The sequence below is a fragment of the Scardinius erythrophthalmus genome (assembly GCF_964197995.2).
Source record: "Scardinius erythrophthalmus genome assembly, chromosome: 22".
NCBI lineage: Eukaryota > Metazoa > Chordata > Actinopteri > Cypriniformes > Leuciscidae > Scardinius > Scardinius erythrophthalmus.
Window position 1 is genome coordinate 33,289,493 of NC_138242.1, and position 20,535 is coordinate 33,310,027.

General features: G+C 39.3%; 1 protein-coding gene across 2 annotated transcripts; it reads right to left on the reverse strand.

Annotated features, from left to right (window-relative positions):
• Positions 1-4,492: 4,492 nt before the first annotated feature.
• On the reverse strand, positions 4,493-19,753 carry LOC308682711 (uncharacterized protein). Of its 2 annotated transcripts, none has more exons than XM_081352601.1 (7): positions 19,582-19,753; positions 10,913-10,979; positions 10,601-10,785; positions 8,481-8,635; positions 7,831-8,294; positions 5,409-5,617; positions 4,493-4,998 (listed from the first exon to the last, which is right to left on the reverse strand). In XM_081352601.1, the coding sequence occupies exons 2-7, from the start codon at positions 10,926-10,928 to the stop codon at positions 4,759-4,761; spliced, it is 1,269 nt and encodes a 422-aa protein (XP_081208727.1). In that variant the 5' UTR covers positions 10,929-10,979; positions 19,582-19,753; the 3' UTR covers positions 4,493-4,758. The 2 variants fall into 2 exon arrangements, with proteins under 2 accessions (XP_081208727.1, XP_081208726.1); XM_081352600.1 differs by lacking the exon at positions 19,582-19,753 and adding an exon at positions 11,096-11,352.
• Between the last annotated feature and the right edge of the window lie 782 nt (positions 19,754-20,535).

Below are 20,535 nucleotides of genomic sequence, written 5' to 3' on the forward strand. Positions count from 1 at the left end.
AACTGAGGACTATGAGGCGGAAGCTGCGAGATTGCTGAGAGAAAGGAAACAAGGAGTACAAGAGAGTATCCGTGACTTTGCCTTCCAGTATCGTGCTTTGTGTCTCAGATATAGGAGGGACATGCCTGAAAAGGAAGTCATCCAAGCTATCCTAAGGAACTGCAACCCAAGGCTAGCCAGTTTGCTTCGAGGAACCGTGAAGAGTGTGAGTGAGCTGGTAAGGATTGGAACCCAGATTGAAAGGGACTTTGAGGAATCAAAAAAATATTGGAGCAGCATAAATTCTGAATCCCAAAGGAAGAAGAATCAGCACGTACAAAGTCCATCCATCCGGTCATCAATGGCTAGTACTAATACCATACAGTCTGAACCATTTGTTACCCAGCCCAGTAAACAAGAGATGAGGATGCTTACCCTGCCTATTCTTCTACGGGGCCGTTATTTCCATGCTATGCTCGACACTGGGAGTACATTTTCTTTGATCCAAGAGTCCTGTTGGAGGCAGTTGGAATCTAAGCAGAAGTGGAAATCCAGTGGAGGACAGACGTTTTTACTAGCAAATGGACAGGTTCAGACTGCGTTAGGACGTTCAGACTGGGAGTGTGAGGTGTTTGGACAAAAGTTTATAGTCACCTTATATGTGATGAAGGATTCTGATTTGACATTTCCTCTCATTTTAGGAATGGATTTTTTGATGTTTTCGGGGATCATTTTGGATTTTTCTAGATCTCAGTATATACTACCCACAGCTTCAAAGGAAAATGATCAAGTTCATCCATTTGTTACTAAAGAATCAGGTTGCCCACCTAATCTAAACTTTTACCTTGCTGTACCTATTCCTCCAGACACTGTAGATACTAACCAGTTGATCCATCAACTTGTGCAAGCAGCTGATACCACCAACGAGAGTAAGGTTTCATTGCAAGGGGTCCTGAGAGAATGGCCAACTGTATGCACTATTGCCATTGGCCATACTAAGATTGTGAAGCATTCCATCATTACACATAATGAAGTTCCCATCAGGAAAAGGCCATATCGGGTTTCAAGAGAGAGACAACAGATTATAGATCATGAAGTTCAAGACATGCTGACTAAAGGTATTATTCGTCCATCTGTCTCTCCTTGGGCCTCTCCTGTAGTGCTGGTACCAAAGAAAGATGGAAGTACAAGATTCTGTATCGATTACAGGGGTCTAAATGCAAAGACTTACCTGGACTGCTACCCCATGCCTCAAATCCTAGAGATCTTAGAATCACTGCATGGAGCCAAAGTATTCAGCACTTTGGATCTGAAAAGTGGATACTGGCAACTGGATATGGAGTCAGTCAGTATTCCCAAGACAGCATTTGTTACATCTTCAGGGCTTTATGAATTCCTCCGTCTTCCTTTTGGCCTGAAAAACTCTGCTGCCTCTTTCCAAAGGTTGATGGAGATTGTGCTGAAAGACTTAAAAGGGAAGTGTTGTTTCGTCTATATAGACGACATCGTTGTTTATTCTAAGGGTGAAGAGGAACATCTAGAACACCTCTCACAAGTTTTCAGAGGTCTTCAGAAAGCAGGTTTAACACTTAACCTCAAGAAATGCAACCTGGTTCAGAAATCCCTTGTATTTTTGGGGCATGTGGTGTCCGCTGAAGGTGTGAAGACGGATCCAGAAAAGGTGAGAGCTGTGAGGGAGTTCCCAACCCCTCAGTCACTCAAAGATGTACAGAGATTTCTTGGCCTAGCTGGATGGTATCAGCGATTCATCCCTGGTTTCGCTGAGAGAGCCGCACCTTTGCATGCCTTGAAGCGAAAGGGCGCCATGTGGGTCTGGTCTGAAGAGTGTCAGAAATCTTTTGACGACATAAAGCAATCACTTACCATAGCTCCAGTGTTGAGTCCTCCAGAATTCTACAGACCATTCAGAGTTCAGACTGATGCTAGTCAAGTGGGTCTTGGAGCCGTGTTGACCCAGGAGTATGAAGGCGAGGAACATGTTGTAGCATATGCGTCCAGATTACTACATGGTGCTGAAAGAGCATACTCAGTCTCTGAGAAGGAGTGCCTCGCCGTAATCTGGGCCGTGGAAAAGTGGCGACCTTACCTTGAAGGACAACGCTTTGAGGTTATCACCGACCATGCAGCTCTATCTTGGGTTTTCAACCATCCAAAACCTTCCTCCAGACTAACACGATGGACCATTCGGCTTCAGAGTTTTGACTTTGAGGTAAAGTATCGGAAAGGGCAATGTAATATCGTACCTGATACCTTGTCCAGAAGTAAGGATGACATAACTTCTCCAGCAATGCTTGTTGTATGCAGAGCCCCGAAAGTGTCGGATAATTATGCAAGCCTTCAGATTGACTGGGATGGATTAGCTGAAGCACAACAGAAAGACCATGAAGTCAAAGAAATGATGGACAAAGTTACATCTCAAATTGACCGTGACCTTTCAAAAATACATTACACCAATGAAAATGGATATTTATTCCGTAGTGTGCCAAGTCAGCAGCAGGGACATAAGTTTCAGTTAGTCATTCCGACATCTTTCCGGGAGGAAATTTTGAAGTTTGCTCACGATAGTCCTTTGAGTGGGCATCTTGGAAGGATGAAAACTCTCCTACGGCTGCTAGAAGTGGTGTACTGGCCAAGTATACGCAAAGATGTCTGGAATTATTGTAGAGACTGCCAAGTATGCCAACAATACAAACCCTCAGTCACTAAATTGTCTGGGCAGTTACAGTCAACCCCAGTGGTGGAGCCTGGGCATATGCTGGGTGTAGATTTTATGGGACCATTTCCCAGAAGTACTAAACAACATGAATACCTGCTTGTGGTGGTGGACTACTGCTCCAAGTGGGTGGAAATGTTCCCAATGCGGAAAGCTAAAGCACCACAAGTGGCAAGAATCTTGGTTGAGGAGATCTTTACTCGCTGGGGTACCCCTGCCTACCTTGTGTCCGATCGAGGGGCTCAATTTACATCTCGTCTCCTCACCCTAGTATGTCAACAATGGGGAGTAGTTAAAAAGCTGACCACTGCTTACCACCCGCAGACCAATTTGACTGAGAGGATTAACCGTACTTTGAAAACGATGATGGCATCGTATGTAAAAGATCACCATCGACACTGGGACAGGTGGTTGCCAAATTTCAGATTTGCCATAAACTCCGCTTGGCAAGAAAGTACGGGGTTTACTCCAGCAGAGATTGCTCTTGGGCGTCCTCTCAAGGGACCTCTTGAAAGAGCTATACCAACACCACCTCAACCTGACAGCCCTACCTATGAGCTATTGGAGAAACAACGACAGCTTGTGGAAACTGTAAAGGAGAATGTTGAAAGAGCTCAGCATAAACAGAAGCGGAACTACAACAAAAGGAGGAAAGTGGAGGATTTTCAAGAAGGAGATCTGGTATGGGTTAGGGCTCACCCTTTGTCCAGGGCAGAGGAAGGTCATATGGCAAAATTGGCAGCAAGATGGAAGGGTCCAGCCAAAGTTTGTAAACGGTTGGGTCCTGTAAATTATTCAATTTCATTTCTGGATGCCCCTCTGGTTTTTGACAAATTTCACGTACAAAATTTAAAACCTTTTTATGGTATGGTAAACTCTTCCAGTGAGGGGGGAAGTATGTAACAGTTACCCTGTTACAAGGATGAAAGTGTTCATCCTGGCCTCAAGAGGGCAACAAAAGGAGGAAATGGTTTAAATATTGGGAGAGATAGAGGGAGAAATGAGGGAAGCATGGTGATGGTTTGGGGTTTGTTGGGGGGAAAAAGAAGTGGAAACCCATTGGGTTAAGGATGTTTGCAGAGAAGCTCACAGAGGACTCTGTAATGGAGCTTTGGAAGAGAAACAAGAGTTGTGATGAGATATACTTTTCCTGTGTTGGATTATGCTACCTGTGTTGGATTACACCAGTGGAATTATTTGAACTGATTGCCTATCTTGATTGCCTGCTGGGACATTGCAAAGACTGGGACTTTCTACCAACATTCAGATAAGAAGATTTGCGTTACAGACTGTATTTCTCTTCTCATACTGCAGTTACACCTTCCATACCTCATGTCGCCTGTTTTGTTTATTTGTGTTTTGGGTTTGAGTTTGATATGTTTATTTGTTTGTTTACAGTATTGAGCTTGGTTATATGAAATGTTGTTTTGGGTTCCATCAGTATGTCTATTGTTATCAGTAGCATTCATTTTTAATACATACTATTCATTTTCACTCCCTTATTGAGACTCGTATTTAATTTGAACACAACTATAAGCAAAAGTGAATCCCCCTTTTATGTAACTTATAGTCTATGAAATAAAAAGGCGAGATAGTTACACTGTGTTAAAATCATCTGCGTAAGGGAGCTTATTCATTATTAGATTGAAACAAGATAATATTTGTAAGCTGTATAATGTGACAATTTTTGTGCATCCAGTGACATCAAAAGTAGTTTGAGATGATGAAGTATTTGCTGCAGAAAATTAGTTCTATGACTTCAGACATAAAAAAATGAGTCAATAATAATGTTGCAAACTTTATTAGTAGAAGCATTCGTCCATTTTTATCCATTCAACAAGAGTCTTTTAGCAAGAACTCATAAAGAGATGATACATATAGAGAGGTGTATATAAAGAGTGTTTTAGGCATTAAGTAGAAAGGATTACGGAACTCTGTAGTTTATAAGTACAGAGTTTATAAAGGCTAAACATCATCATAACAGGTTACCAGCATCATGAGGCAGAAACTCAAAGAGGACGATGAGTGTGTCAGCGCTCTGTAGATCATGCAGAAATGGCAGGTGTAGCAGTGGCAGGTATAGCAGTGGCAGGTATAGCAGGGGATGTATAATTTCTTGTTGGGTCTATTTTCTGCAGTTTTTCCTTTACACTTGTGTACTGTATTTGCCACTGCTCATTGGAGAGAGAGGAAGGACTGACCTCCAGAAACCTGTAGGCATCTTTGTTCTGGAGCTGAAAGATGACAGATGCACTTCTACAGCTTGCAGCAAAACTGCTCCAAGCCTGTGGAATTAAAACATTTATAAGTCAAGTCACCTTTATTCATATAGCGCTTTTTACAATACAGATTGCATCAAAGCAGCTTCTCAATGAGAACATGAAAATAAAACAACCAGTTTGTTTTAGGAGAAAATTGCATCATCGTCCACCTTAAGTAAGGTAGATCAATAATATTGTTGAATATTAAATGTCCCCAACTAAGCAAGCCAAAAGCCAAGTGCAAAGTCACGTTAAACTTTTAGATGAAAAAATTAGACCGCCATTTAAGAGGGAACCCTCAAGCCTTCCCTCAGGTACAAATAAAGATGATAAGAATAAGAACAAGAATAAGAATATTTGTAATGGAAAGATTACAAATGTAATGGAAATTAATTATGGAAATGTTCTTGTAATCGTGTAAACATTCATTTTACCTGTGTGGCTTTTTGGATTGAATCAATAAATTCATCTTTAAATGAGTCAAATTCGTCAAGGAAATCTTCTCCAGCAAAGGTCTTCTGTTCCAGGGAGACCAGCAAATCACGAACTTTCAGCCAGAAGTTTAGGAGCTCACCCAGAATGTCACGAATTATTGTCAAGCTTTTCTGAACTTCAGGTAGATAGATGGGGTCGGGTATGGAGCCTGAAGAGGGGAAATAAAGGTTTCAACAAGCCACACGTTCGCTCCTTGTCTTAACCCCTTAAGGGGTTAAGTGACACCCATATATTTTTAGAACAATAATATCTTAGTAAAAACCTAAAGTAATATTGACAAACTATATATCATTTGAAATCTTACAGTCTCTAGTTTTCATATTTATGTATTTCATTTTTTAAAAAATTAATTACAGAGGAGCAGTCATTTATCAATTTGCTACAAGAATATTTCATATTCATTATGCGTGTTTAGGCCTTTATTTTGAAATTGAAAAATAAACATGAAAAATCATGAAAGATTTGTAGAAACCTCAGTTTGTTTTCAGGCCAAGAGTGCAAAAGATAACTCCAATTCATTTTTATGAGAAAAAAAAGGTCTGAAAATGTTTTGAATATAAAGAAAAATATTATGGATCCTCCATTTGTAATGCGGCAGCGGGCTATAATGTGCTCTTTTTATGGGTTTATTAGAGGTTCGAACGGAGAGATATATGAATTATCAGACCCCTATTAAATCAATATTCCATCTAGCTAGTATTAATGGATGTTAAAAAACACGGTCACCTTTCGTTAATAATTATAATTATGTTTATACTATGGTATCGAACAAGATAGTGAACTGCATGAAGCTACTTTCTTCAGCTAGATATAGAACAAATGTGAATTTACATTATACTATACATGAGAGCTAGTCCGTCTGCGTTTTACGCATGACATCATCGTTATATATAGATATAGTTAGCTGAATGGGTGCTTGCCTGTTTATTAGAATACAAGCGCGATCGGCATCTCTCTGTAGTTCTAGCTTGTCACGAAGTTCTCTCCATCTTGGAAACACAACTCCAATGTTAACCCGTGTCATGTTTCTTCTCCTGTCCCAAAACCTTCTCAGGTCATTTCTTAGAAAATCCATAACTACTGATTGAGGTATACAGACTAATATAAAAAATATAGATATCTAATAAAAATATCTCTGCTCATCTGTGTATCCTGTGCAGTATGGGATGGTCAGAGGCAATAAATATAGCCGCCCGCGCTGTCATAGCCAGATCTCTTCTTCCGCCGGAAGTTAGAGAAACTAGAGGAGTCAAAGGTTATATGACGCCATAGACGGGCGACAAAACGGAAATAAAGAAACAGTACGTGTCTTCGAATTAAACTATACATTTCTCCGGGTTTGAAAGTTGGTGGAAACTGTCGGGATAATGTAAGTACACAACAACAACAACAAAAAAAACATAGATATAGTGATTTTTGTTATTTTTAAAGCAGAAAAATTACATATTGTGCCTTTAAAGGAGTCATGGTGTTAATTTGTTTCTTTTAATGGCAGCAATGAATAGCCTATATTAACTGAACAATTATTTGAACTGTACATTAAACTAAACATTGGGACATTTATTTTTATTAGAGATGCACCGATTATATTTTTCTTGGCCGATTCCGATTTTTCATTGAGTTTGACCTGCCGATATCGATTTTAACCGATTCCGATTTCATTTTTTCTAACCACTTTACAGCACACACAAATATTTCTTTTCTATCTTTTCTTTAATAGAACATTTTGCATAGAACATAAAACATTTTTTAACAGATAATCAGTATAAAATGGAACTATATAAATTACTCCTGGTGTGGGAAATTAAGTTAACTAAAATTAAATTAAAAGAAAGCTTATACGGTATATTCTGACTAGTTTACAATTAAAAATATATATATTAAACACCGTATAGGCTAGTACTTTTACCCAAACTGAATACTAAAACCAAGTTTAAATGGGTACATTTTCTATAAATATTATTTTCTGACATAGCCTACTCCAGTTCTTGTTAAAACACACTAGACATGCAAATTCTGTGCATTTTGGGCACTTTTTGTGTGAAATAATTATTTTGTCCATCAAAAGTGTGCTTTCACTTTAATTGAGCGTGAGCAGCAGCAAAAATAGACTCAGGGCCGAAACACTTCACTGCTGCTCACGCGACGCTCCTCAATCTCCTCAGAGGAGATGTCATGCGCACCAGCATCAGTTGTGTGCTCGTTTATTATTGGCATTGAATTGCCGCCATACAACCATATGTATATATTCCAAAGCATTCTTTAATTACAACCATTTAAGTTTGGATAGTGATTTTCACGCATATGCGAAAAAAGCGGTAAGTGTAAGTGTACTTTAAACATAAAAGAAAACAGACTCACTCCGGTCAAAACTGGCTTTGGCAGCCTTCATCTGCTGATCAATGATCTGGAGTTGGACCTGCCACTGCTTGTGTTTCAGATCAGACTTCTCATCACTGAGGATTTTCAGTTCAGCTTCAAGAGCCTTCAATTTTGCAACTTGTTCAGGACTCTTTGCAGCATCATAAATGCTTTTAATAATCTGCCCGATGAATGGAATGATTGCAGCGACGATGCCGAGGCCTTTACTTTCTTGAGTTATGGATCTGACCAATTCTTGAATCTCTTGGCTTTTGCTGATTATCTTTTTCTCAGTTTCAGCAAGCTCTTTTGTTTTATCATCGAGTAATTTTTTCATACTATCCAGGGCATCTGTAATCCCCTTCAACTCTTGGTCTTGTTTTGCAATATTTTTATCTGTTTCTTCTTTTTCCTGGTAAACATCACTGGCGGCCGTTGCTAAATCTATGCTGTGTGCATCATACCTATACAATGTTGAAGAAATGTTGCTGTGAAATTAGCATTTTATAACAATGGGCTGTGTAACTAGCTTAAAAGTTTAGCTTAAAACATGTTCATACATTTGCCTGATTGTAGCAGTTGCATGTAGAAGAATAATTAAATTGTTCAAGGTATTTTGAAATATGTCTTCATGAGGAAAATATTCTTACCTTTTCACTATCTCTCTCACATCAGTGATAATGTCTGTGATCCAGACTTGTGCTTTTCCTAGGAATTTGACTGCCAAAGTCGGCTTATTTTTCTCCACAGTTTTCACCAACAGGGGAAACAGCGTATTAACCAGGTTATCACTGGTCAAAACACACTATGAAAAGGAAGAGACAAGTATCTTAGAATATAAAAAACATTCAGAACTCTTGACTGTTTTTGTCCTGTAAAATTTTTCGTTTTTAGTTAAAGACTTTAAAGTTTGTGAGTGTATATGATACGAATGAATGACGATAGTTTTATCAAATGAAATGGTAAAATTCTTGTGAAGTGACTCTCACTTGTGAGCTTTTATCTCTGCGATGAAGATCAAATTTGTGCACGACGCGTGCTTCAGTGTGTAGACAGACCACTAGATGTCCTCTTAAAGGAACACTCCGACTTTTTGGGACTTTAGCTTATTCACAGTATCCCCCAGAGTTAGATAAGTCCATACATACCTTTTTCATTTCTGTGCGTTCTGTAAGTGTTATTTGACGCACCCACCGCCCAAGTAGCTGTGCTCCTACGCCTAGTGAGAATATAGTTCCCAGTATTTATACGATTAAAAATGGTCTCTGTCTCATATAGCCTTGTTATTTGTACACGCTGTGACTATACAGATCACAACATGTAAATAGGAAAATGTTTGCATTACTTTGTCACTTATTGGGATTATTATGCTACCATTATCCATTTACATCCAGTCTTTGTGCTAAGCTAGGCTAGCGGTGGGTGCGTCAAATAACACTTACAGAACGCACAGAAATGAAAAAGGTATGTATGTACTTATCTAACTCAGGGGGATACTGTGAATAAGCTAAAGTCCCAAAAAGTCGGAGTGTTCCTTTAACCTCATATATGTTATAACATACATAATGTTACATAGAGACACGCAGAACATGCAGAGTTTATTTCAATAGCACTCTTTTTTGAACTTTGATATTCATAGACACTAGAGCATATCGAGATTTGTTTCATTGTACGTCCCTACTTTTGATTTATTCATTCAGAAAATGGCCAAATTCCGTGACGTTCCTCTTTACAGTAGACTAAGTTACACTTGTGACTGGATTCCGCGATTCGGTCTGCGTCGCTGCGCAAACACAGACGGGGTGAATTTATGAATGAAAGTTTGAAAGTTCCGTCACAAAACGATGTTGTTACGAATTCTGACGCATTTTTTAAGTGGGAATACGGAAATCCTTGACCTTTCCTAATGGGTATACGCTGTATTCCTGCGTATCACCACTATGATATTATGGGCACGACATAACGCGGTGCTAGGTGTCACACACTTGTTTTAAATACTTCCACACATGCTCGTATGATGAAATTTGGTGTATTTACTAGTTGCCATATCAACACTAAATAGAGATCAAATTGCGCCAAAAGGTTTTTTTTTTTTTTTTTTTTTTGTTTTTTTTTGGAAGATAACCATAGACATTGATTAAACCTTATTACATGGCTTGGCTGAATTCCAATTGCGGTAACAGACCGCTGCAAAGTATATGCCATGAAAAACAGTGCATTGCTATGGACGCGGAACGGACTATTTTCTTGTGTCAAATTATTTATTTATTTTGTAGGTAGCCATGTAATAAGGGGATAATGTATAGCGAGGTGGTCGTTATAGCGAATAACAACCCCTTGAGGCTGTTTCAAGCTCCGCTTCGCGTGTCGTCGGGGTTGTTATTCGCTATAACGCCCGCCTCGCTATACATTATCCCTTACATAGCAAAAGTACATTTCTTACTTAAGTTAATTTTTCTTCTTTATTTTTTGTGTTTATTTAAAGGAGCTGTATGTAAGATTGTGGCCAAAACTGGTACTGCAATCACTGTGTGATTTGCAAAAAGCGTTACTTTGTGGCCCGCTCTCTCCTATTATTTATTTATTTCCAGTTAAGGGAGAGACTCTCATACTATAGCCAATTTAGCTCAGATTAATCTCTAGCTAAAAGACAGACTATATGACATCCTATTTACTACAGAGCCTTCATGTTTGGTGAATTGACACAACGTTCACCCTTTTTTTTTCTTCTAATGAAATCAATGAAATCAAGAGAAATCTGAAACCGTACTTTCGTCATAGTTGCATCAGAGTAGGTGAACAGAGTCTGGGTTTCCACAGCGCGACTCCTGATGGTTCTCTCCAGCTTGGAGAACTTGCCCAGGCACAGGTAAGAGAGATAGTAGAGAAGCGCTATCTTTTCGGCCGCAGGGGTAAGCTCTCGTACAAACGTCGGGCTAAACGGGGACACGGCCACTGGTGAAAAAACACATTGTATATTTTAAAAAGATCAAAAATATACTGAAATACTGATATGGCTGAAAAGATCACATTGATGGCTGGTATTGTTTTCTAATCTGTTTGATGAAATAAGAATACTTGCATGAGGTATCAGCCATCCTTAGTAGGTTTACACAAAAATGTGTGCAATGAATTTCTCCTTCAATGTACTGAAAGCAGAAAAGATTTGTTTGGTTTAAAAACATGTCTCAGAAAATACAATATAATATGTAACTGGAAGGATATCTGACAATTATTATAAAAATGTTATGTGAAAATGACTTACCTTTGTTTAAGTAAGTGATTTGGACAATGTATCTGGTGCTTTTATACTAAAGCTATGACCATCCTGCCTCCACCCTCAGGGCGGCACCAGAGAATTTTTAACGCATGAGCTGAGGGGGTGCTAGATCTTTGACAGGGGGAGCTATAATACATATATTGCCTATAATTGTGCAGCTTCCCCTATCAATGATCTAGCACTCCCTCGGCCCCTGCTTTGTTTTAGTAAGTGATATGGACAATGTATATGGTGTTTTTATCCTAAATATTATATATTTATATATATATATATATATACCGGTATATATATATATATATATATATATATAGAGAGAGAGAGAGAGAGAGAGAGAGAGAGAGAGAGAGAGAGAGAGAGGGGTATATACTATAAATAAATAAGCAAATTCAATTATTAAATATTTGCCATATATCTTACTTGTGCTGTTCACTTTTCATAATCAATATAGATTGAAAAAAATAGCATTATAATATTTTAACAAATATGAAACAAAATGCGCTTTTTTAATGGCTACAACAGTATAGTAGGCCTACAGACTCTCTATTTGTACAAATTGCTGCACATTCATTTAATTCAGAATTTTGCACACACAAGTTGAAAGGCATTTGTTCAAATCAAGTTCACGGATAATTGTGCATGCATTTATTAATCATTATGATACTTAAATCATAACAAAGTAGGCTATGCTATGTACAAAAAAATCAGATGAGCCCAGAATATGAACGCAACGTATAATTACACGTTAAAGGGATACTTCGCTTTAAAATGAAAATTCTGTCATCATTTACTCACCCTCAAGTTGTTTAAAATCTGTATGAATTTCTTTCTTCTGCTGCACAGAAAGATAGATATTTTTAAGAATGTCAGTAACCAAACAGTTAACTGTAGCCATTGACTTCCATAGTAGGGGGGGGGGGGGGTACTATGGAAGTCAATGCCTCCAGTTAACTCTTTGGGTATGTATTCTACAGGGAGAAAAACACCTTGTCAGGGTTTTTATGATGGTTTTGCATTTATTTCTGGCTACTACTGCATTACTTCGTATGTCGCATTTTACCTCTGAATATTTTCAAGGTTGTTACATTTAAACTAAATACTTTTGAGTAGTTTAATGTAAAACAATGCATCATATTGTAAAAGAACATCATTTTGTAGTGTTGCTGTCCTGTAAGAAAAAAAAAAAGTTCTTCAGAAGATTAATAATAATAATGCATCACACTTGTATAGCGCTTTTTTGGACACTCAAAGACGCTTCACATGGGGAATAAAACAAAACAAAACAAAACAAAAAGGGTTTTAAGGAAAAGCTAGTTTGAACAGGTGGGTTTTGAGTACTGATTTGAAGTTTGGTAGTGAGTCGGAGTTTCTAATGGATGTGGGGAGGGAGTTCCAGAGGGTGCGGTGGCAGCGATAGCGAAGGCTCGATCCCCCAAGGTCCGGCGGTTAGTGCGGATGATCGGGGTAAGGCGGTTGGTGCCAGCTGAGCGGAGGTGGCGGGTGGGTTGGTGCTGTTCCAGGAGCTCAGTGAGGTAGGGTGGCGCCAGGTTGTGGAGGGACTTGTAGGTGAGGAGGAGGAGCTTATATTGAATGCGATAATGAACAGGTAGCCAATGGAGCTGCTGGAGAACAGGGGTGATGTGTTCTCGGGACCGGGTGTTGGTGAGGAGGCGGGCGGCTGAGTTCTGGATGTATTGCAGTTTTTGTAGTTGATTGGTAGGAAGTCCTATTGAAGGCTATTGCAGTAGCCAAGTCTTGAAGTTATGAATGCGTGAATGAGGATTTCAGCTGTTGACAGGGTAAGGGAGGGGCGGAAGCGGGCAATGTTGCGGAGGTGTAAGAAGGATAGTTTAGTGATATGGTTGATGTGTGTTCGGTATGAGAGGGTGGAGTTCATTATGATACCAAGGTTTCGGACAGAGAGGGAGGGGGTGACATTATGTCCGTCGATAAGTAGAGTAAAGTTCTGAATAGAGGAGAGGAGAGATTTTTGGCCGGTGATAAGGAGTTCTGTTTTATTGCTGTTGAGTTTAAGAAAGTTATTGTCCATACAGGTTTTAATGTCAGAAATGCAATTGGTGATGGTGGAGAGGATAGCCGGGGTGATGGATTTGGTGGACATGTAGAGTTGGGTATCATCGGCATAGCAGTGAAAATGGAGTCCATGGTGGCGGATGATCTGACCGAGGGGAAGCATGTAGATGATGAAGAGGAGGGGGCCAAGCACGGAACCTTGGGGGACACCATGGGTAACAGGGGAGGTGTGGGAGTTGCAGTTGGTAACAGAGACAAAGTGGTGACGGTCAGAGAGGTAGGAGGTGAGCCAGAGAAGTGCTGTGCCAGAGATGCCAATAGATTTAAGACGATGGAGAAGGACAGTATGGTCTATTGTGTTAAATGCAGCGGAGAGGTCGAGGAGAAGGAGGATGGATATGGAACAAGAGTCGGCAGCAATGAGGAGATCATTTGTGACTTTAAGAAGTGCTGTTTCTGTGCTGTGGTATGGACGGAATCCGGATTGAAATGTTTTGAAGAGTTGAGAGGAGTGGAGATGTTGGTGGAGCTGTGTGATGACGGCACGTTCCAGAATTTTTGAAAGTAACGGGAGATTGGAGATGGGTCTGAAGTTGTCCAGATTATCAGGGTTGAGGCCAGGTTTTTTCAGGAGGGGTGTGATGGACGCAAGTTTTAGCGGTGATGGAACAGATCCAGACGTAAGGGAAGTGTTGATGATGATGGTGATGAGAGGGATGAGGATTTGTTGACAGGTTTTTAGGAGGGAAGAAGGTATCGGGTCAAGCTGGCAGTTGGCAGTTGTGTAGGCTATTTGGTTGAGGCAGGTGGAGAGTGTGTGGTTGTAGAAGTTGACTAGATCAGAGGCAATCGGATCAGAGGGAAGCGAAGAAGTAGAGATGGCATGGGATATGGAGGAGGTGAGAGAGATGGGACTAATGGATTTCAGGTTTCGAAATGTAATTGTTCTTTTGAGTTTGATAGTAGGAGAGGGGGTAATGATATCCAATGTGATTGCCAGATGATCAGAAATTGTGAGGTCGGTCAATGAAAGGTTATGTATGGTGAGGGAGGGTGTGGAACAGACCAGGTCCAGGATATGTCCATGATAATGTGTAGGTGAAGTGACATGCTGGGTGAGGTTGAGGCAGTTTAAAATGTCCAAAAAGTCAGATGTGAATTTTTCTGCCGGAGAGTCGATATGAATGTTGAAGTCACCAATGAGGAGAACAGACGGAAAAATAGAGGAAAGCTGAGTTGCAAAGTCAGTGAAATCCGAAAGAAATGATGGGCAGGTTTTGGGAGGGTGGTAGATGACTGCAGCAGTGAGTGATTGGGAACCAGGAAGTCTGAAAGCCAAGTGTTCAAATGAGGATACAACCGGGATGGGGATGGGGCGGATGGAGATATCGCTGCGGTGAATGACTGCGATGTCACCTCCTCGCCGGTCCAGACGGGGGTTGTCGATGAAGGAGTATCCAGGTGGGGTGGTCTGATTTAATGCAATGTAGTCCATGGGTTTGTGCCAGGTTTCAGTAAGTAAATTCTGTCAGATCACTTCACATTTGTACGTGAATAGCCTACTTAACGAAGTATGTAGTTCCGAAAATTAAAGTAACAAAATGTAGGCCTATTGTCACAATATTAACAAATTGTTGCTAACTACAGATGCGTCCCATATCAAAGGGCGCATCTGACGCGCTAGGACCGGTCTAGCCTTCGGAGGATTGTTCTTGTCACCTGGCAACTGAAAGCTGCCGATGACGAGCGGGAGTAACGTTTGCACTGGACTTTTTTACATTCAACTGGGTTTTATATTCAAACAGGGTTGAAAACCTGTGTAAATATGTTCACCATGGTCCATTTCTGTACATAATAAAAATAATACACTAGCCTACAAAATCGCATCAAGGTAAGATATAAGTGAACATTTGAACCTTTGAATATATAGAGGCCTATGTAAGTTTTCTTTTCATATATCATTACATTACGCAAGTTAACACCCAATACTTGAACAGTTTAAAGTGTTATCCGGCCCAAACCATCTTAATTTAGCTGGCCATGGTTGGCTAAGCCGAAAATACATGTCCTCCAGTACAAATGTAAAACATAAAAATGACAATAGCCAATTCTGGCTCCATAGCTGTTTACTCAATTATATCAAATGAATTATCAGGATGGCAGCTGTCCTCTCGCACCGTTGCTTGGCGCTAGGAGCGGTGATCAGAAACACCTGGTTGCGCAATTAGGAAATCCTATGAAGTGCACCCTTCGAGATCTGCGGCCTTCGAAGGATGCAGCCTTCACATTGGGACACAGCTAAAATATATTGTGGAATTTTCTCACTCAAACCACTGCCTGCTGCTGCTTCTGATTGCTTTTATGGACAATATTGAAACATATTGAGACAATATGTATTGTGAAAAGCGCTATACAAATACATTTGAATTGAATTTAATTTAATTTTATGGGGAAAAGCTGCCCATAACTGCTGGTCTAGGATCAGTTTTCTCCGTAATAATAGCATATTGGCGAAACAGATTTGGCAGAGACAGAGAGTCCAGTGCGTATATGCAAAGTATATATAAGTAACGTTTTTACAACGTGTTTTATCAGCGTTGAGCAATGTAGCCAATCACAAACATATCTGTTGATTTCTTGAACGCAATGGCCAATCAGAGGTGTTTAAGTTAGCACTGAATAAAAACTCAAAGAAAGCAGCCATAGATATAGCGGTGAGTGGATTCTGAGTTTTGCACGCTCACAAATCCTCTCATAATAACAAACAAAGTGAAGACATTATGTAAATAAGAGATTCATTGTGCAGACAGCTTCATTTATTATAACAGAACTTTGTGAGATTGCGATGAAGTAATATAACAGCTTTTTAGTGATTATAGAGGGAGTGCTCTTTTGTGCGCTTTCTGCCATGATAAATCCCTGATAAAGTTTGCTTGCTTTGGGTTCAACCTTGGAGTTTGTTCACCCCGTGTGTGTGTGAGAAAGCGGGGGAGAGGTCACGTAGCTCACCTATTTGTGTGCTTAATATTTATATACGCCATATATTTATAACCTCTACGAAGAGCTGTGCGGGATTTCGGGTGTACGAGCACCGCTTGCAGAGTCGCTTCGCCACTAGAACTGCCACTGATTTGCCGTTTTCCGTGTGTCTCTCGCTAAGCAATGTCAAGCCAAGTCTGTTTTTGTGTTTAGGTTTAACAGGTTTATGTTAACCTGAGTGCACTAAACTGCACTTTGGTTCTTCTGCAAACCGTTGTGTAATATTCAGTTCCAGTATAGTCCACCCAGTGGAACAGTTTCTTACAGGAACTGAATATTACACAACTTCTCAGTTTTGTGGCCCGTCCCTCATTTTAGAAATCTAGTCTGCCGACACAAGAAAAGAAGAAGCTCTTAGTTCTGTTAACAAATCTTTCTGTATATTGTTTTATGTGTTATTAAGATGAATACAATTGTCTGAACTGCATGCTTCTATGATTTGGCGACAGGGTGAAATAGACCACGATTTATTAAGAATTATGTGCGTCATAATCTTGTCCATCTATTTATTTGTGATATTCTAACTACTCTCACTTTTCATAGACAGAGGTTGGTGTACTTTTGATACAAAATACATTTTACCAGCAATTTTCCTAAACTATTGGCAAAAATCAATACAAAATATATCAAGCATTTCCATGACACCCTTCAGTCGGCCAAGGAGCATAAGCCTCCATTCATTCTTCAAAACTATAGGCTTTATTATTCATAATAATCATTATATTTTATATAATCATCCATCTGGAAATGGTAGAGAACCCACAGGATCAGCACCAATGATTATTAATAACATTAAAGCATATTAAACTTAAAGCATATGTTGTATTGTCACAGATACAGCCAGTGAAATATGCAGGACCAAACCTGCAGAAATTACTAATAAAAATAAAAATTAATTTTATTTATTTTTTATTTTTTCCCAAATGTATTTATTACACCAACCTCTGTCTATGAAAAGTGAGAGTTCTTAATAGATTGTTGTCTATTTCACCCCGTCGCCAAATCATAGAAGCATGCAGTTAAGACAATTGTATTCATCTTAATAACACATAAAACAATATACAGAAAGATTTATTAACAGAACTAAGAGCTTCTTCCCTTCTTGCGTCGCTCGCTAGACTAGATTTCTAAAATGAGGGACGGGCCACAAAACTGTGATGTTGTGTAATATTCCGTTCCTGTAAGAAACTGTTCCACTGGGTGGACTATACTGGAACTGAATATTACACAACAGTTTGCAGAAGAACCAAAGTGCAGTTTATTAACATAAGCATGGACTAAACACAAAAACAAAGACTTGGCTTGACATTGCTTAGCAAGAGACACACGGAAAACGGCAAATCGGTGGCAGTTCACGAGTTCTCACTTACAAATAAGTCAGATAGAATAAATGCGTATTTGGTGTCCGAGGAGAGGGCTCCGAGCTCGGTATTCGGCCCGAACCCAGAGTACTCCCCCCGTATTCCTGGCTGTGAAAGAACAAGCCAAGAGTGAGGAGCCGGGGTGGTGGAGGGATGCTGAAAACTGTCAAGGAAGTTAGGCGAGTTGACAGAGTGAATATATATATATATATATATGCTTCCTCTCATGCTGATAGGGTAATTGTTTGATGAGTTGATTGATTGATTATTTGAACGTGCTCCACCCGAACTTTGTTAATGAAACATCATTTCTAGTGGCTAATTTCAGTTTGATCGATACTGAAACACTTAATGAAATAGTACAAAGCCTCACCTCTTCCACTTGTACACTAGATACTCTACCCACCACCTTTTTAAAATCTGTTTTTCACATTTTAGCACCAGAATTGCTTAACATTATAAATTCATCTTTACAAATGGGTTCATTTCCTAAATCCCTAAAGACTGCGATTATAAAACCACTTCTTAAAAAGAATAACTTGGATACATCTATATTAAGCAACTATAGGCCAATTTCAAACCTACCGTTTATTGGCAAAATTATTGAAAAAATTGTTTTTAATCAACTTACATCTTTTTTAAAACTTAACAACTATCTAAACGATTTTCAGTCAGGTTTTCGGGCTCACCATAGTACAGAAACAGTTCTTGCTAAAGTCACAAGTGACATCCGATTAAATACAGACGCAGGCAAGGCATCCATCTTAGTATTATTGGATCTCAGTGCGGCTTTCGATACTGTTGATCATTACATATTGCTTCATCGACTGGAACATTGGGTTGGTTTCACCGGTGTTGTGATCAGCTGGCTAAAATCGTATCTTTGTGACAGGAGTTTTATTGTTAAAATTGGAAATTGTTCCTCAACACTAACATCTTTGACCTGTGGAGTTCCCCAGGGCTCAATTTTGGGTCCACTGTTATTTAATCTTTATATGCTACCACTTGGTAAAATCATAAAGAAACATTCAATCTCTTACCATAGTTATGCTGATGATACACAAATGTATCTACCCCTAATGCCTAATGACTATACCCCCATTGAAACTCTCTGTCTGTGCATTGAAGAAATAGATACTTGGATGTCACAAAACTTTCTCCAACTTAATAAAAATAAAACTGAGGTTATAGTTTTTGGAAGAAATGAGGAAAGATGTAAAATCTCTACCCTGCTAGAAATAAAGGGTTTAGTAGCAAAGGAAGTGGTAAGAAGCCTTGGTGTCCAAATAGATAATAATCTAAATTTTAATAATCACATAAAAACAATCACAAAATCAGCGTACTTTCATCTTAAAAATATTAATAAGCTAAAAAGATTCATGTCTAAGGAGGATCTTGAAAAGATCATACATGCTTTTATTTCGAGTAGGATTGATTATTGTAATGTGCTTTTAACAGGACTCCCTAAAAAGAATTTAAAACCGCTTCAAATGGTACAGAATAGTGCAGCCAGAATCCTTACTAAAACCAAAAGAATAGATCATATTACTCCAATCTTAAAGTCCTTACACTGGTTACCAATTAGATATAGGATTAATTTTAAGGCACTTTTATTAGTTTTTAAGTCAATAAAGGGGTTGGGACCAAAATATCTTTGTGATATGTTTCAACCGTATACTCAATCAAGACCCCTTAGATCACAACATAAACAGCTTCTACTAAAACCTATTGTTAAAACAAAACAAGGGGAATCAGCTTTTAACTATTTTGGCGTTCATCTCTGGAACCAGCTTCCAGAAAACATTAAAAACGCTCCAACTATCACAATTTTTAAAACTAGATTAAAGACCAAACTTTTTTCAGATGCTTTTTACAGTTAATGTGTGTATAAATAAATATATTTATTTATTTATTTTGTTGGTGTCATATATTGTAAAATTGTATGTAGTTTTATATTGTTATCTTTATTATTTTTACATTTTTGTGTGAAGCGCATTGTATTGCTGCTGTGTATGAAATGCGCTATACAAATAAATTTACCTTGCCTTGCCTTGCCTTGGCGAAGCGACTCTGTGCAAGCGGTGCTTGTACACCCGAAATCCCGCACAGCTCTTCGTAGAGGTTATAAATATATGGCGTATATAAATATTAAGCACACAAATACGTGAGCTACGTGACTTCTCCCCTGCCTTCTCTCACACACACACGGGGTGAACTAACTCCAAGGTTGAACCCAAAGCAAGCAAACTTTATCAGGGATTTATCATGGCAGAAAGCGCACAAAGAGCACTCCCTTTATAATCACTAAAAAGCTGTTAAATTACTTCATCGCAATCTCACAAAGTTCTGTTATAATAAATGAAGCTGTCTGCACAATGAATCTCTTATTTACATAATGTCTTCACTTTGTTTGTTATTATGAGAGGATTTGCGAGCGTGCAAAACTCAGAATCCACTCACCGCTATGTCTATGGCTCAAAACGACTGAGTTTTTATTCAGTGCTAAAACACCTCTGATTGGCCATTGCGTTCAAGAAATCAACAGATATGTTTGTGATTGGCTACATTGCTCAACGCTGAGCTCACAGATGCAGAGCGAAGTCTGAAAGAGAAAGAGTGGAGCATCCAGAACCAGCTGATGGACAATCAGCTGAAGATGGCCAAGTAAAAAAATTAAAATGGTGAAACACTACTGTGTTTTCCTGTAAATATTTAATTTAAAATAGGAAAACCTGAAACGCGGGAAAACCTGGAGCAGATTACCGGAATCAGCGGAATGCTTTGAGGGGAGGGGAGGGGAGCGGAGCGGTGGGGGTGGGGGAAGAGGGGCACCTCAGTCAATGAGGGCAGAGGGGCAGTGGCTCTAACCACCGGCCCTGGAGCACAGGACATTGTCCTGTCCAATCTTTCCTTATCTCTGCATCCCCCTCTCCCTCAACCCTTTATCATTAAAGAGACCTTGTGATTTCTGACTATCACTGACTTAGCACGTTG

Excerpts from the sequence above, each read along its gene's own strand:
- LOC308682711 (XM_081352601.1), bottom strand. Across the intron at positions 8,636-10,600 it reads CTGATGCAACTATGACGAAA|TGTGTTTTGACCAGTGATAA; the intron begins GTACGGTTTCAG and ends TCCTTTTCATAG. Across the intron at positions 8,295-8,480 it reads GTGAGAGAGATAGTGAAAAG|GTATGATGCACACAGCATAG; the intron begins GTAAGAATATTT and ends AACATTGTATAG.